A 15379-nucleotide genomic window follows, 5' to 3' on the forward strand; every position below is an offset into this window, starting at 1 on the left:
ACTCTGAAATGATTTGAATAAAGGAGGGACATGACGAAAATTTTAGGAAGATAAATCTTGCTACAATGAATGGCAAGAACCAGGAAAGAAGCAGATGTTTAGCAGACACCTTAAGTAGTGATTCAAAAAAGTGACTCAACAAAAGAGGGAGGTGTTCGGGATGGCTCCTTGTTCTGACTTGAGAAAGTGGATGGACAGCAGTACCATTCACTGAACTAAGGAACACAACAAGGAGGTTTTCTTAGAGGGGGAAGGAACTGAGCTCAGTTTGGCAATTGTGGAGTATGTGTCTCTGAAACATCCAAGCAATCTGACTCAAGTCTAGATATATGGAAGCGCTGACTGGCGAGGTAGACTTGGGAGAGATCTGAATGATCCAGAGATAATGTGTTAATGAGAAGACAAACAGCCCAAGTGGAAGCCTGAGGACAATAGATTAAGGGCCCCAGAAAAAGCTTGCCCTAGTGGGACTGATAGTGGACTATACATGTTACTCTTTAAACCGTAAGTGAGCTCTGCAAATAGTCCTTCTTCTACTTATTTAGGTAGAGTAAGAAATCATAATGGACAAGGAAAAAAACCAATGGCTCATTCTACAACTTGAGCACCTTTTCAGATGCAATGAGTATACTTTTTAAAAATATAGTATTTATTTGTACAACTCCTCCTAAAATGACTACCTGATGAATCAAAGGACAGCCTGTGTTCCTATGTGTGTATGTTCATTTGGACATTAACACACTTTTAAGAGTCAGGCAAGTTTAAACCAAGAAAAAATGTGCACATGTCTCTGTCAAGCACCTTCGAGCCTTGGACACCCACTGACCCTGGGCTCTGACAAAGCCCAGATGCTGAGCTGTTAAGGAGGGAAAGCAAGACCTCTTCTACCTCAGCTGAATATGTACATTCCCCCAGATCTAGTCTGAGATTTGAGACAGCAGATGTTTTCTTCTCCTTCAAAACAGTAAGAAGCAATGAAAATAAGAACAGTGTTATTAAGCAAAGGTATACAGATCTTGAAACTAAAATCAATTCTTTTTTTTAATTCAAGTCAACAGGGGTGAAGAGGTTCTTGTTCACATTTCAGTGTTTTAAACTACCCTCAAAAAATAATCACAATCGGGCTTCCCTGGTGGCGCAGTGGTTGAGAGTCCGCCTGCCGATGCAGGGGACACGGGTTCGTGCCCCAGTCCGGGAAGATCCCACATGCCACAGAGCGGCTGGGCCCGTGAGCCATGGCCGCTGAGCCTGTGCGTCCGGAGCCTGTGCCCCGCAACGGGAGAGGCCACAACAGTGAGAGGCCCGTGTACTACAAAAAAATAATAATAATAATCACAATCATAGTCACACACTCCAAGTATGAAGTGCATTAAATGTCATCAATGCAACTCCATAACAAGAGGACTGAAAGTGACCCTGCTAAAGCAGTCATCCTTTCAGAGAAAAGTATACTGATAGGAACCATGTGATCTTAGTGGATTCATTCACTCCGAAAAAATATCTTCTAAGCAAAGTCTACACTAAATCCTGGGACCAAAAAAGTAAGATACAACCTCAGCCCTAAAGGAGCTTATGCCCTAACAGGAAGAAGAATGCATACACAGTTACTGTAACTGTGAGAGAAGAGAAGTGAGAAGGAAGAAAAGGCAACAGTGGTACCATGTTAACTAGGTAAAAAAAAAAAGAAAAGAAAAGAAGAAGAAAAGATTCCCAGCTTTCTAGAGGAACAATTTAAACCAAAACTGACTCACAGAGGGGAAAGGAAAAAAAGTCAAGAATGCCCTAATTACAAATCTAAGAAAGAGTAGTAAAGACAAGTTTTCAAAATTTAAACAAAATTTCCAACTCTCTGAATCCCCTAGTGAGGATGAGTATGGAGCTCTGTTTCTGTTTACTTTCTAAGAATCTAAAACATCTACATGAAGAACCATGCTTGGCTTTGAATTTTCCAGTATTAAAATTCTGAAAAGCTCAAAAATTGTGCTAAGGAGACAAGATCCTCCAAATTCATAACAGGAAATGTGGCATTTTCCCAGATTATTCTCTGGCTTCAATGAAGAGAGAGAATGGGGACCACAGGATTTATAAATATGAATTACAGGATGAGATGATTTTCCAAACATCTGTCAGAAGCTAATTTGATCCAAGAGAAAAGGAAAAAAGAAGACTCAGAGGGAAGCCAAATAGAGTGACTAATATGTGGAACTTCTGTGGACTTTGGTGGGTTGATGGCCTCATGGGCATTGCATGTCCACTCTACAATAATAAATACCCAAAGTCTGTACAATAATGCACTTTATACCATTCAAAGCACTTTCCCATGTACTCTCTCATTTGATTCTCACAACGCACATAGTGGATATCTCTGGTTAAATGTAAAGATAGTGACATGGTACCTTGACATGCTATGTGAAGTACGAAAGAATGTAGAGATACCACGTAGCATAGTTGTTAAAAGAAAATGCCTTTGAATAAATCAGACCTGGTTTCAAATCATGGTTCTGCTACTTACTAAGTAATCTTGGGATTAGTACTTTTCTTCTAGGATACTGTACCTATAAAATGACAATAATTACCTCATGGAGTTGTTACACAGATTAAACAAAACATGTAAAGTAGATAGTAGAGTGTCTGACATATAGTAGGTATTCAGTAAATGAAAACTAGCAATGGTAGTTTTCAAAAGCTCCATACTCACCTGTAGTAATACTGTTATTAGGATATCACACCAGCTCAAATAATTCAGAAACAAAGTTTCACCCTGGATTTAAACTAAGCTCAGATACCTAGATGTTTTTTAACAAAGCAGGCAGTTACTAGAAACAGCCCCTTAGGATCTGTCTGGTCTGTTTCTTGTATTTTGTAACCTGGCTGGGGCAGGGTGGGGGGAGAGCTCTGGGAGGAAAACTGAGTAGAGCATGTACAGAATGAGCTATTTTTGCGATCTTCCAACTTCTACTTGATGACATACTGAGAGACCTGAGTAGAAGTTATACCATATCCCTTTCTCTGTTGTTAAAACATAGGCTGCTTGACATACTTAATCCCCACTTCTAAATGTTCTGCTTGAGTACCACGTGGGACGTGCTTTGGAAATAAGTTAGCATCCATGAATTTAACCAGCAAGAGGAAAATAGCCATCTTTAATTTCTCGGTTCTACAAAGTTAACAAAAATCTCAACTTTTCTAGGTTTCAGCGTCTTCATTCTGAAAACAAAAATACTAATACCTGACCACCTGAGTTGCTATAAGTTGAAGATACCTCTAACAGCATTTAATCACAATCACAGTCAAATAAAATGATGGAAGGAACCTCAAAACGGAATTTAATGATGAAATCATCTACTCCTTGCTTTTACACAGGTGACATGGTGTAATGAAGAAAGTGCATGTCTGGAAAGACAGAGATATGTGTTCTGGTCCTGGTTCTGCCACCAAGTCATCCTGATATGCTGGCCATTCATTTATTCCCCAAATACTAACTGTTAGCCATTATAGGCCTGCTGCTACTACTACTGTTAAAACTTCTAATAATAGCTGCTCTGCCTTCCTCACAGGTTGTTGTAAGAATGGAGTAAAATAATTTATAGGCAAATCCTTAAAGGCAAAAGAGCTATGAAAGTATGTAGTGATTTTTTATATTACATATATGATGTTATTATAGCTATGTCTAAGTTACCACTTAAAGCATGAAACTAACTTTCCATGCCAAGTTCAAGAGGTCATGAGGCTCCCTGAGTCTCGGTTTCTTCATCCCTGAGATAAGGGTGTTGAGCTAGATAACTCTAATATTCCCTCTAGCATTAATCAGCTGATAAGAATTTTCTTACTTTTGAAATGAGGAACCTAAAACTAACAGAGGTTAAGTGATTTGCTCAAGGAACACAGTACCAGAACAAAACTGGGATTAGAACTCAGGTTTTCTACTTTTCAAAAGTATCATGCCTTGAAAAATATAAGGAATTTTCATTTGTACAGGCTCTCAAAACAGACGCTGAAACTTGCTGTTGTCCCTAAATCTTCAATCTCAGCTGGATTATGTACTTGAGATGGTCAAATCATGTGGCTGCGTTTGTGCAAGTAATCACCAAATTGCTATTTTAATCTCCTGAGAGTGTCATTATTCCAAAAAGGTTTGATCCTTTTTATTTGGATTCTACTCCTGCTTTAATTTTTTTCCATTAAAATGAGAAAGCACTGCCATCTACTGGACTCTGAAGACATTGCTGCTATAGTTTTAAGTCTGAGAACAAGAATTCTTAACAATCTAAAGCTCTTTGTACTTTATCAATAACATCATAGAGTTATGACAGTAAGAGTTACATAAAAATAAAACTCCAGAAGTTGGGGCTAGGGATAAGGTAGGGTAGGAGAGAAAAATACCATCCCCTCGAGATTCTGAATCTCAATTATTGCTATGATAGTCCTAAATATAGCAGGCATTCACCTGCATTCACTAACAAAATGAGCACCTACATGCCAGGCACGGTTCAAGGGACACAACTACTGACAGTGGTAAGCATTAGAGATGTAATCCCTCTAATCATAGGGTTTAGAGTCTAGTGAGTAGTAGTTTCCATATATTATTGAACTCTACTCATGTGCCAGCCTTGTAATATACCTTGTATATCACCTTTAATATTCAAAACAATTTATGATGAGGTAGAAATTGTTATCTCCATTTACAGATGAAAAAACAAACTCAGAGATGATTCAATTTGCCCAAAATCTCTTTCATAGGTAAGCAGTGGTGCCTGGAATTAAACTCACATCAATCTGACTCCAAAACCCATATTCTTAACCACTAGGAGTGTCCATTCACCCAGGTAGTTGTCAGCATCCTTCCAAAAAGAAGAATAGTTGCCGAAAGGAAATTCAGGCAAAGATAATCTTACATGTCTATATTAAAGGCAAAACTCCTATACAGGGATTTGAAAAGTTTCCAGCTTATTGGACCAAGAGCTGGCCCAACAGCCTCTCATTTCCCATGCTCGCCCAACTGCCATCCTAGCAGTAAAATCCACCTGGAAACATCTCTCCAGATCACCTAGCCTTATTCACCAACCTCTTCCTAAGGTTCTCTTCAAATTACTTAATGTTCTGCTGTAATTCACCTGTGTTAAGACCCAAACAACTAACATCAAAAATAATTTTTCAAACTAAACTATTTGTAAACTGGAGCTCTTCTGGAATAAATGCTGTTTTATCTCTGCTAAAAGAATAAGGGTTTGTGACTCTGCATCTAATACTTTTGTATCCCACAGTACTTAGTTTAATAATGGGCACGTAGTAGGTACTTGATATTTACTGATAGAAAAAAAAATCATGAATCACGTTTACAACTAAAGATAGATTGTATCACCTATTCAATTATTTATTTGTCTGCACTGCTGTTAAATATGTACACATTTGTATGCCAAATAAATGAAATTTTACTACATAAAATTAACAAGATATCACTCCCTAATAAGGCCAGCAGAAGTTACTGAATGAAGGAGTCAAACCCACAGTATATATTTTAGTCAAAGATTTCCAAGTGTAGTAGTTTCCAAAGACACCCCTGGGAGTGACACTGAGTACTCATCCACTATAGTAAAAAGTTGAGAGACTTACTAGGTTCCTAAAAACTCAACAGAAATGAGTAAAGCCTTTTTGAGAAGCAGATAAACAAAGAGGCAAAAGTTTTGAGCAAATAAAAGTAAGTTTCAGCTTTTAGACCCATAGTGGCTGAAGATACTTTAAGGTGGACACAGGAAGGAATAACAGCAACATAGTCATCAGAAGCAATAACAAGCTGTTTCTGGTTATGGCTAATGTAACAAAACAAGAATGCTGAAGAACTGGTCAACAAAAACTTCAGTCAGTATTTTAAAAGTTGCTTTAAAACATGCTTCCTGTTGCTTCACAGTATAACCTCTCCCTTCCGTACAGTACTTTTTTTTTTTTTTTTTGGCTGTGCCACGCAGCATGTGGGATCTTAGTTCCCTGACCAGGGATTAAACCCACACCCCTGCACTGTAAGTGTGGAGTCTTAACCACTGGACCGCCAGGGAAGTCCCCAGAACATACATTCTTAAAGCCTTGCTGATTTAGCATTTTTTAATCCTTTATGAAATATTTCAACCACAGATATGCTATCCATATTCAATGACTGTGATTACAAGTATATTTGGACTTATTTTTATCACTGTACTGCATGTTTCTATTTACCACTTGCTTTCTTTTTTGTTTTCCTTTTCTGACTCCTATCAAGTTGACAAAGTGTTCTACTCCTTACATTCCCTTTTTTCCCTCTGCTAATTAAAAATCTATACTCTGGGGGTTTCTCTGGTGGCGCAGTGGTTGGGAGTCCGCCTGCCGATGCAGGGGACGTGGGTTCGTGACCCAGTCCGGGAAGATCCCATGTGCCGCAGAGCGGCTGGGCCTGCGCGTCCGGAGCCTGTGCTCTGCAATGGGAGAGGCCGCAGCAGTGAGAGGTCCACGTACCACAAAAAAAAAAACACAAAAAAAATCTATACTCTGTTTCTAGCATTTAGGTATCTTTACTTTTTTTTTTTTTTTTTTTTTTTTTTTTTGCGGTACACGGGCCTCCCACCGCTGTGGCCTCTCCCATTGCGGAGCACAGGCTCCGGATACGCAGGCCCAGCGGCCATGGCTCACGGGCCCAGCCGCTCCGCGGCACGTGGGATCTTCCCGGACCGGGCCACGAACCCACGTCCCCTGCATCGGCAGGCGGACTCCCAACCACTGCGCCACCAGGGAAGCCCATCTTTACATTTTTAACATGCACACTCGACCACAAGTTTTTCTAAGAAATTCTAAACTTGTTTACTGTCTCTATCCTCCTCCCGAACAACTCAACGACCTCAATGAGTCTTACTCTTTAAAACGGCCTCCCTCATCTTATTACTGTTGTCTAGAGCAGTGCTCCTCAAACTCTCTGTGGGAAAGGGTTGGTTGCTTTTCCTTCAATCCACTGTGAGCTGATACTTTTATAAAATACAAAAAAGGCACAATAATATCAAATTGCTATAAATGTTTAAAAACATTTACATCAAGGCTTCCCTGGTGGTGCAGTGGTTAAGAATCCGCCTGCCAATGCAGGGGACACGGGTTTGAGCCCTGGTCTGGGAAGATCCCACATGCCACGGAGCAACTAAGCCCGCGCGCCACAACTACTGAGCCTGCGTTCTAGAGCCCGCGAGCCACAACTCCTGAGCCCAGGTGCCACATCTACTCAGCTTTTATGCTCATTTAGTGTTCATTTCGCCCAGAGGAGCACATCTTTCAGCCAACGCCCAAGGCTTCTGCCCACGTCTTTGCATTTCTATTCCATTTCTGTTCCAGAGATGTTTATTATCTTGCTCTTTGCTTGTTTTAGCAAGGTATGCCTCTTTAAACTTCTCTGATTTCTCAATTGCTATTTTTTGTTTGGTTCAGCAGAGGGTCTCACAGTGTGCACTTATAATACCTTCTTGACTGGAAACCCTGCTTATGGCTTTCTTGAAAAAGAAAGAAAGAAAAAAAAACTTTTTAAGGAGATTCAACCTATATGTCAGGTGTTCATTTGAAAGCTGGTACAGGGGGACTTCCCTGGTGGTGCAGTGGTTAAGAATCCACCTGCCAATGCAGGGGACACGGGTTCAAGCCCTGGTCTGGAGAGACTCCACATGCCATGGAGGAACTAAGCCCGTGCGCCACAACTACTGAGCCTGCGCTCTAGAGCTCACGAGCCACAACTACTGAGCCCAGGTGCCACATCTACTTAAGCCTGTGCTCCTAGAGCCCATGCTCTGCAACAAGAGAAGACACTGCAATGAGAAGCCTGCGCACCACAACGAAGAGTAGCACCCACTCACCGCAACCAGAGAAAGCCCGCGTGCAGCAATGAGAACCCAATGCAGCCAAAAGTAAATTAATTAATTTTTTTTAAAAAAGCTAGTACAGGGCAAGATAAGCATGCCTTATAAATTTACAAAACTTATTAACTGAAGGACTATAGAATAAAATGTACCACTTATTACAAAACATTTATTCAGTGAACATTTATTGATCATCTGGCCTTGAATCCCAGCTCTGCTACTTAGTAGTTGTGTAATCTTGGGAAAGTTACTTAAGTTCTCTGTGCCAGCATCCTCTTCTATAAAAGGACAATTGTAGGGTTTAAATGAGGTAAAATATATAAAGCACTTAGAATAGTGCCTGGCACATAAGTGCTCACTAAACATTAGACATTATTATTATTGTTAGGGAGAAACACTTACTCTGCATGCCCATGCTTCCACATTAGGAGAAAAACTTTCCACTCCATTTCCCAGGAAAGAAGGATATAAAGAGAAAAAAAAAAAAAAGTCTACTTTTTCTGTGTCCTTCACTCACTCCTCCCCAGAACAGGCAGGAGCTTGACTGCTGAGTTTGGGAGACGAAACTGAACATGACCGCCTTAGTTCTTTCCAGGTTCCCCCCCATTCAGGAACAGCCTGTGTATAAAGTACACATAAATTCTGCTTTTGTCTTGGAGGGTCAGGATCTGTCCCCCGTAAGGGGAAGAATGCAGTTTTGCTTGTTTTGTTATTTAGTGGTATGGAGATTCATTTTGGGAGAAAGTACTATATACAAGCTCTTTCAGTTGCACAATTTAAGCCACATTTGCCAATTAGTTTTATCAGTACTAATGCCAACATTCTGATCTCCATTTATCACCTGTCTTATTTCTAAACTTGTTCCAAATTCAGGAGAAGAAGAAAGGGTTATTAGTTATTGACCTACCCGAAATCTCAACTACTATTAGCCTCTGGCTACAAAATTCTTAGGGAGATTACATACAGTAAGAGATATAAAGCTCTTAAAACATTGTTTGATACATAATACGTTCAACAGATGTTAACTATTAATATTATTACTATATGCCAGACATCGTGCTAGATGGTGAGTTGGTTACCTGTTACAGGAGGAACTTAATCCTTCAACAGACTCAGGATGGCTAAACCCTATAAATGGGACATTACAAACAACAGCACTGGCAGTTCCCACAATTCTCTCATTAAATAAAACATTTTTACTAAGCAAATACCATGTCAAGGACTATGATAGGTACTAGGAATTCAAAATTACATATGGCAATCTGTCCTTAAGAAGCTTACACACTAGAAAGGAATAAAGAGCTATAAAGTGGTAAAACCTATGTCAAAGGTGTACATAGGGTGCTGATATACTATAGGAACTTAGAAGATGAGGGCTTTAAAATAAAGAAAAAAAGCTTAATAGAGCTTCAACTGAGTTTTGATGAAGTCACCTAGAATAGCTTGCATTTTGCCCAACTGAATGGGCCTTTTTCAGTCTTCATCTTTTTTGACCACCCTTCTCCTTAAAAACCAAAAGCCAAACCAAAACAAAAACCTCTCTTTCTTTAGCCTCTGAGATTCCACGAGAGACTTCACTCTCTTTTCCTCATCTATCTCTCACCATTCCTTCTCAGCCACCTTTTCCAAAGCCTCCTCCCATATTTGGCCTCTAAAAGTTGGAGACCCTCACAGGCCCCCTGCTATTAAGCCCCTTTTTTCTCACTGTACAGCTTGTCACTGGTCTATCTTATCTGAACTCACGATTTCAATAACTATTTGCCATTATTATATTTCTATATTTAAATCTCTAACCTACTTCTCTCCTCTGAACTCCAGACTCATCTAATCCAAATGCCTACTTTACACATGGATATCTTGAAGGTATCTCAAAGCCCATGTGATCAAATCTCAACTCACTCACGATCTGCCTCCAACAAAGCTGTCTTCCTCCAGTGTCCTTAGTTCTCTCAGTGCCTGGCACCTTCATCCATCTGGTTACCTCATCTAAGCCAGAAACCCGAAAGTCATCCTTTAACACCTTCTTTTTCCCTACACCCTAAATTCAAACCATCACCAAGTCCTACTGATTTTACCTCCTAAAACTTTCCTAAATCTACCTGCTATTCTACCATAAACCTGTTTCAAAGTATCAAATCTCTTACCCTCTGTACTGTAAGATCCTTCTTACTGTCTTCCCACATATATTCTTGCCTCTTCTACAATCAGTCCTTAAAGCAGCCAGAGTGAAATTATTAAAACACAAATCTAATCATATCTCTGCCACGCTAAAAATCCTTCAACACACGCTACTGCTCTTAGGATAAAACCCTTCAAAAGGTTCTGTGTTATGCGGTCCCTGTCTACCTCTCCAGCCTCCTCTGGTATCCTTCTCCCTTATCACCCAGACTTTCCTTCAGTCCCGAAAACTCACCACTTCCCCTAGCACTTCATAGCCTTCCAACATGTTACCCTCCTCTACCCGGAATGCTCTCTCTGTTCAGCCTCCATCCCTCCGCATTGTTCATTTCTATTCATCCTCTGGATTGTAACCTTAAAAGTCAAGTCCCCGTAGAACTCTCTTGAGCCACTAGAGTAGGTAAGATCCTCATCACATGCTTTTATAGCACCCACCAACATTGTGTTTATATAGTTATCTATCAGGTTACCTTATCAGTGCTTGTCTCCCTTATACACTCCATGACAGCAGGGGAAAAAAATCTGTTTGCTCACCATTGTACCCTTAGCACTTAGAGCACAGTAGCTGAGGTACAGCAGGTGCTCAGTAAATAGCTGTTGAATGAATGAAGCATTCTAGCAATAGCATTTCAGACAACCAAGAATTAGAAAACAACATGATCACTAAGAGGAAATAATGTAGAAAATTCACCTCATTGGTTTGTGGCTAGTATTAAGTAGGATAAAGAACATGAAGCGCCTGGCATGGTGCCACAGATAGCAGGTACTTGGTAAATACCTCTCCTTTCTCTAATCACCTTTAGATACAGAGACAGCACAGACTATAATATAAACGACTACAATATAACTTGCCTCAGGTTTCTTAAATTTATTCAAAGTTGTAAAAGATTTCTGAAACAGTTAATAAAATTGTATTACACTTAATTAAAATTCAATATTCTTCCTTAACCTCTAAAGAATTATGTAGAAAACAGCTACATAAGATTTTCTCTTAGGAAAATTAAGATAATCTGGATTTAGAAAAGATGTGTTGATGTGGTTACAAAATGAGTTTTCACTTTAAGCATTCACCCTAAGCCACACTAAACAACAAACTGATAATGATACTTAAAACATGATTCTATTTACACAGAGCTTTTACCTGATACATCAAAGCACACCTGCACTAAACAAAACTCACAGTGTTATGCAAATCCCCTTACCTTATGTTCAAATGAAGCACCATAATAGCCATCATTCAGCCCAAAAATTATTTCATTTTGGTTGCGGGCATGAATCTAAGAGAGGAGGAAAACACATTATTAGTTCATCTCATTCCAATCAAGTTTTAATGTGATTAGAAAATGACAGGACCTACTTCAATGCTGAGAAATAGGTTGGCTACGTCTAACAAGCCAGCAGAAAACAAAACACTTATCATAAGACCAGGTGATCAATTTAGAGTTTCCTGCTTTAGTCAAAGTCCTCGCAAAATCATCACATGAGATCACAGGCACCATCATTCACACACATTTTTCACAAACACTTCTTGAGGTTGTTACAGAAAGCATATTCCTTATGTATAGGGGATTCAGAGGCACACTATACATTCTCCGATCTCAAAGAAAACACAGCCCAGTTAGTCTATTAGAGTGCTTTAAAAAACATGAAGCCCTAGAAAAAACATAAAAGATAAATATTATCTTCTAATTTCAAAAAGACAGTTTAAAGATAATATCCAATCCTCAAAGTCTTTAAAAGTCTACTAATTATTTTCTGTCTACTACTCTCTTTCAAATGCAACTGATTCGAGCTTCAGTCAGTGCCAACCTCGAATTAAACTTCACGTAAAAGGTGGGAGAATTAAAACTTTTAAAATTGAAGAACTAAGATTTTTTTTAAAACTCAAAATAGTATAAAGTCTATAAAAACAGATTTAGTTACTTGATCAGAAAGAATTGTGGCTAAAACAATTTTAATTGCTTCTGCAGTGAAGGATTAATGTGAGGGTTCAAGTGGGGGATTACCAGAATAGAATATTTCATCTCTTCTTTCTAGCTAGAGATAGAAAGGTCAAAGCCAGCAGTAGAAGATTCCTGTGAACATTTATTTGACTTCCATACCTGCTACATCTATTACTAAAGCAAAATTAATCACATGCTCCCTGTTTACCTACATCATTTACTTAACTGAATACAATACCAAAAGATGGGCCTGCAATAATAAACTTATAATGAAAACTATAAACCAATTTCAAGAAGTGTTTCATTTTATGAGAGAAAAAGAGAAAGCACTACGAAATCAGTTTTAAGATTAGAAGAAACTCAAAATTTTACAAACATAGAATATTTTACACACATATATACCTCAGGAGAAAAAAGATTACATAAAATCATATGCATCAAAATGTTAACAATGGTTGCAGCTGGGCAGAAGGAGAGCACATAATTTTTTATTCTCTCTGTGCTTTTCAAAATTTTCCAAATTGCCCACAAAGTACATGGATCACTTTTAAAATCAGAAAAATACATGCCATTTAAAGAAAGGGTGGGGTGAGATCATGGGCAGGAGTGAATCTAACATGAAGGTAAAGTTTTCAAAGCATAAGCCTCATAAAGATGGGCATTAAATTAACTTGTTGAAAAATATGACACAACATGTTTCTAGGACTTGAAAAGATAGTGGGCTTGAAAAGAAAAAAAATTGAAGTGATCTGAGTTCTAATTCCAACCTTCTAGTGCTTCATAAGGAACTCTGACTTTATAGCCCTAGTGCCTAGCACTCTACTCAATATATAATCGCTAATCAATGTTAATGGGCCATGCTTTAAATCCCTCATCAGCCAAAAGCAGAAACACTCCTTGTTCTGTTTTATAGTGGTGTCGTACAGATGAAATGAATCCAATTATCACTGGATATGAAAGTACTTTTGGAAGTTAGACACAAACAATACTGGGGGAAAAAATCAGAATCAGTCAACCATAGAGCCCTTTGTTCCTGATTAATAAAGAAAATTAACAAAACAGGCTGCATGATACTCCATACTACTTACTATCCTTTACCATTAATTATAGATTACTGACCCCAAAACGTGTCAGAATCTTAATATGGAGACTACAGAATATAGAGCCTTTTAATTCAACCACAATCTTGTATTTTGATCCCTCTATGAAAAAAGGCACACTTTTTAAAGACAAATAATCTAAGTTGGTGAAATGAATAATAAATATAGTCTGAGCAATGGAACAAATAATAGCCTAAATCCACCAATCACTGTGTGACCTTTAACAAGTTACTTAATTTCTCTGAGCTTCTGTTTTCTCAGTTAAATACTGACAGGAAAATAATACTTGCTCACATGACCTTCAAAAGGCCCAAAGTCACTGGGTATATGTAAAATGACTGTATGAATGTAAAAAGATACCCAAACACTGAAAGAGTATACAATCGCTGTTGGTATTAATACAAAGTTCTAACCACTTAAACTAAGCACAAGAACTTCTGCCACCGCAAGTGCCCCATATAAGCATTATCAACAAATTCTCCAAATTCCCACCTTGAATAGAGCTATTTTCAAACTCCTCTGCTTCTTTGTCATCAAAATTCAAGTCAAAACCAACTTTAGTTCATGACTTCTGGGGAAAACTTCCTGATTAACTCTCTTGTCTCTAAAGGCTATTCAGGAAATTGGCTTGTAGTTGTAGCTCCGGCTACTGTGGACAAGCTGCATCATCACTCTGTCCATTCAAATGACAGCAAAATACACATGACATGTACATGAAACACTTACCAAGACAGACCATAAAATAAATCTCAAAAAGGTTAAAAGGATTAAAATAATACGATTTTCTCTAAACACGACAGAATTAAAGTAGAAATCAACAAAAGAAGGATATCTGAAAACTCCACAAATGTTTGAAAATTAAACAACATACCTCTCAATAACCCTTTGGTCAAGAAGAAATAAAAGAGAAATTAGGAAATATTTCAAATTGAACAAAAACGAAAATGCAGTATCAAAATTGTGGGTCACAGCTAAAGCAATGCTTAGAGGAAAATTTATTAAATGCTCACTTTAGAAAAGAGAACTCTCAAATCAGTAATCCAGGAATCCTACTTTAAGAAACTAGCAAATTAGAACAAATTAAACCCAAAGCAGGCAAAAGGAAGAAAATAATAAGAGTAAAAGCAGAAACCAATGAGGGACTTTCCTGGTGCTTCAGTGGTTAAGACTCTGCGCTCCCAATGCAGGAGGCCCAGGTTTGATCCCTGGTCAGGTAATTAGATCCCACCTGCTGCAACTAAGACCTGGCGCAGCCAAATAAATAATTTTCTTTTCTTTTTTTTTTTTTTTTTCCGGTACGCAGGCCTCTCACTGTTGTGGCCTCTCCCGTTGCGGAGCACAGGCTCCGGACGCGCAGGCTCAGCGGCCATGGCTCACGGGCCCAGCCGCTCCACGGCATGTGGGATCTTCCCGGACCAGGGCACGAACCCGTGTCCCCTGCATCGGCAGGCGGACTCTCAACCACTGCGCCACCAGGGAAGCCCCAATAAATATTTTTTTAAAAAAGGAAAAAAGCAGAAATCAATGAAATTGAAAAAAATAATAAGTGAAACCTCTTTCGGTGATCCGCAACCCAATTTCAATGGGGTGGGTGGGTAGTTCCCACACCAACAATAAGCAATTCTTGGACACCAGCAGGGTGTCCTGCTCTCAGGCCTGCATCAGATTCCACAGGTTAAGGGTTCAGTCCTACAAGACTGCCCCACACACATGGAAGGCCGGTCAAAAACCCAGATTGCAATCTGTGCTTCTAATTAACTGGCTACAGGTTAGAGGTTCCAATTTAGAATATCAATCCCAAGTACAGGTGTTACCTGTACTTCTGACCAACTGGCTGTAAATCAGAGGTTCCCACAACCTAGTCCTCAGGTTCAATTAATTTGCTAGCGTGGCTCACAGAACTCAGAGAAATATTTTACTTACTGATCACCAGTTTATTAAGAATGTAACTCAGGGAACAGCCAAATAGAAGAGCTGCATAGGGCAAGGTATGGGGAAAGGGCACAAAGCTTCTATGCCCTCTCCAAGTGCACCATACTGCCCAATCTCTATGTGTTCACCAACTCAGAAGCTCTCAGAACCCCATCCTTTGGAGTTTTTATGGAGGCTGTATTACACAGGCATGATTGATTAAATCATTGACCATTGGCAATTGATTCAACCTCCAATCCCTCTCCTCTCCCTACAGGTCAGACTGTGGGACTGAAAGTTCCAGTCCTCTAATCCTCTTATCACATGGTTGCTCCGTAGGCAACCAGCCCCCACCCTTAGGTGCTTTTCAAAAGTCACCTCATTA

General features: G+C 39.2%; 1 protein-coding gene across 3 annotated transcripts in view; it reads right to left on the bottom strand.

Annotated features, from left to right (window-relative positions):
- UVRAG (UV radiation resistance associated) overlaps positions 1 to 15379 on the bottom strand; it is a 318149-nt gene that overhangs the window by 240830 nt on the left and 61940 nt on the right. For all 3 annotated transcript variants that reach the window (XM_082844787.1, XM_082844786.1, XM_082844788.1), the window contains exon 5: positions 11243 to 11317. In XM_082844787.1, the coding sequence (XP_082700913.1) occupies positions 11243 to 11317 (75 nt within the window). The remainder of the gene's footprint in view (positions 1 to 11242; positions 11318 to 15379) is intronic.

This window comes from Leucopleurus acutus (assembly GCF_964270905.1).
Source record: "Leucopleurus acutus genome assembly, chromosome: 8".
In the NCBI taxonomy this organism is placed as follows: domain Eukaryota; kingdom Metazoa; phylum Chordata; class Mammalia; order Artiodactyla; family Delphinidae; genus Leucopleurus; species Leucopleurus acutus.